Source organism: Oncorhynchus keta, chromosome 4, assembly GCF_023373465.1.
Source record: "Oncorhynchus keta strain PuntledgeMale-10-30-2019 chromosome 4, Oket_V2, whole genome shotgun sequence".
Taxonomy (NCBI): domain Eukaryota; kingdom Metazoa; phylum Chordata; class Actinopteri; order Salmoniformes; family Salmonidae; genus Oncorhynchus; species Oncorhynchus keta.
Window position 1 is genome coordinate 86,082,937 of NC_068424.1, and position 2,300 is coordinate 86,085,236.

Sequence of the window (2,300 nt, forward strand, 5' to 3'; positions counted from 1 at the left end):
ATTTTAAAAGGACATCGTTTTCCATTCCCACTGTACCTTTGTAGGGATTATAATGACTAAACAAAAACCAGACATCATGGATCCTGCAGAACCAGTTCCTCCACATTTCAGCCATACTTTTAAACTGGAAGAACTTGAAAACAGATCAATGAGCCCTTCCTGGTTAAATAAAGGTTAAATAAAAAATCCAGAACCTGACAGTTGACAAGGAACTTTCCAAATATTGTTTTAATTAGATTTTTAAAAGATGGCCAAGTAAAATGACAATAAAGATTATCCCATTTAAAAATACAATTTTGCCACAAAGGTACGCTACACAAGTCTTAAAGACTAGGGGGTTAAGTGCTCTACAGAAGACAAAACAGGGAGTCCATAAAGTTGAGAAGGAATCAGGTGCTGAGGAAACGGCTCAAAGTATATCGAGACAAATCGTTTACCGGCTCCTCAGCGTTTAGAAAGCAATAGAAGAGACAGTCAGTGTTTTGACAAGGCAACAGGAAGTGGTTTAAAGTAATGTTGAGGGGACCAGGTGTGTCGCTGAGACAATGGACATGTCTGGTTCAGCACTCTCCTTTACTCCGGATGAGAATGTTACTCTTCCGCTCCCTGGGAACACACACACACAGAGCAGAATTTAAAAAACAAACACCGAGCGAAACAAGGCAGGCAGACCCGAATAAGACAGGTACAGAGCGAGAGAGAAAGAGAAGTCAGTTGTTGAAAGCTTAAGTTGGACTTACATGTTCTGAAAGCACAGCATGCATTCATTAGAGTAGTTCGTGCCGTCGCTTCCACAAACTGGCTCGAAGTTGCGGGGGCACATGGGCAAGTTGTACTGGGAACAGTCAGCCTGTTGGACAAAGACCATGAGGTGTTGGTAATATAGTGTACTGGGAACAGTCAGCCTGTTGGACAAAGACCATGAGGTGTTGGTAATAGTGTACTGGGAACAGTCAGCCTGTTGGACAAAGACCAGACTATGTAATAAATGAGGTGTTGGTAATATAGTGTACTGGGAACAGTCAGCCTGTTGGACAAAGACCAGACTATGTAATAAATGAGGTGTTGGTAATATAGTGTACTGGGAACAGTCAGCCTGTTGGACAAAGACCATGAGGTGTTGGTAATATAGTGTACTGGGAACAGTCAGCCTGTTTTTTGGTCCAACAGACTATGTAATAAAGGACTTTGGTCTCAATAAATAAAGCGAGGTATTGGTAATGGTGTATCGGAATGAGCCAATATGAAGAGAACAGGGTTGTAATAGTGTACTGGTATAACACCATATGAAGAGAACAGGGTTGTAATAGTGTACTGGTATAACACCATATGAAGAGAACAGGGTTGTAATAGTGTACTGGTATAACACCATATGAAGAGAACAGGGTTGTAATAGTGTACTGGTATAACACCATATGAAGAGAACATGGATAACAGGGAACAAACCATACCTTCCCTGCTCCTTCCACTGGTGCAGTGCACCTGGGGTGTAGTCATTAGTCAGATCCTGTTGCAAAACGTTTTGCAATGGAAGCCAATTACAGTTTATTCTTGGAATCAAACAGATCGTTTGTTCAATAGAAATTCTAGTTTATTGCAAAACATTTTACATGGAGTAAATTGTTAGTTTCAAAACGTTTCGCAACATAATCCGACTAATGAATGCAGCGCTGAATGTAACGTCAACTAAGGAAGTGACTGTAAACATACGGGTGTACTTGGTTAACAACTGAATTTTGTCTAGAGAGGAAGATCCACACCACAGTTCTACATGAAGTAATCCGACACAGAGCAACGTGTTTTAGAAAGGCACAGCCTTTCACTACACGAAGTAAACGCGTTTAGCCTGCTTACCTCTGTGGTTCCGTCTGGGAGACTCGCTCCTCGTGCCAAAACTAAAAACAGAGAAAGATGTTAAACCGGAGGCTCATTAAATTATTTAAACGTCAGATGTGATTTCCAGGAGTTCCAATCTAAACGACAAAAAGGTTCATGTTTTCTCTAGTAAAAAAAAATGCGCGTCGGTCATCAAGGCAGTTCCCTGGAGGGATCGACTGTGTGTTTGTCTAAACTGCTCTTAGAAGTTACTGTGCCGTTTTGTTTATAAAACTATATGACTGCCACTTGGTATTAATTATGTAAAAGTCAAGATGAACAACACTCACCGGCAACACTGAGAAGACAAAGCGTCAGCCGTGTAAAATTCCACATTCTATCCGTTGTGAAGGTGCGTAGGCAGGTAACGCTCCCAGCCACCGGAGCCGTATTTATACCTTGTAGGTCTCCACCCCAACCGCATA

General features: G+C 41.6%; 1 protein-coding gene across 1 annotated transcript; it reads right to left on the reverse strand.

The window, feature by feature from the left end:
• Nucleotides 1–210: 210 nt before the first annotated feature.
• On the reverse strand, nucleotides 211–2,300 carry LOC118381668 (serine protease inhibitor Kazal-type 1-like). The gene is made up of 4 exons (XM_035768580.2): nucleotides 2,166–2,300; nucleotides 1,855–1,895; nucleotides 741–850; nucleotides 211–606 (listed from the first exon to the last, which is right to left on the reverse strand). Exons 1-4 carry the CDS (start codon nucleotides 2,209–2,211, stop codon nucleotides 561–563), a joined length of 243 nt encoding a protein of 80 aa, XP_035624473.1. The 5' UTR covers nucleotides 2,212–2,300; the 3' UTR covers nucleotides 211–560.

Excerpts from the sequence above, each read along its gene's own strand:
- LOC118381668 (XM_035768580.2), bottom strand. The coding sequence starts at position 2,211 with ATGTGGAATTTTACACGGCTGACGCTTTGTCTTCTCAGTGTTGCCG. Across the intron at positions 1,896-2,165 it reads TTGTCTTCTCAGTGTTGCCG|TTTTGGCACGAGGAGCGAGT; the intron begins GTGAGTGTTGTT and ends CTCTGTTTTTAG. Across the intron at positions 607-740 it reads ATGCTGTGCTTTCAGAACAT|GGAGCGGAAGAGTAACATTC; the intron begins GTAAGTCCAACT and ends GTGTGTTCCCAG.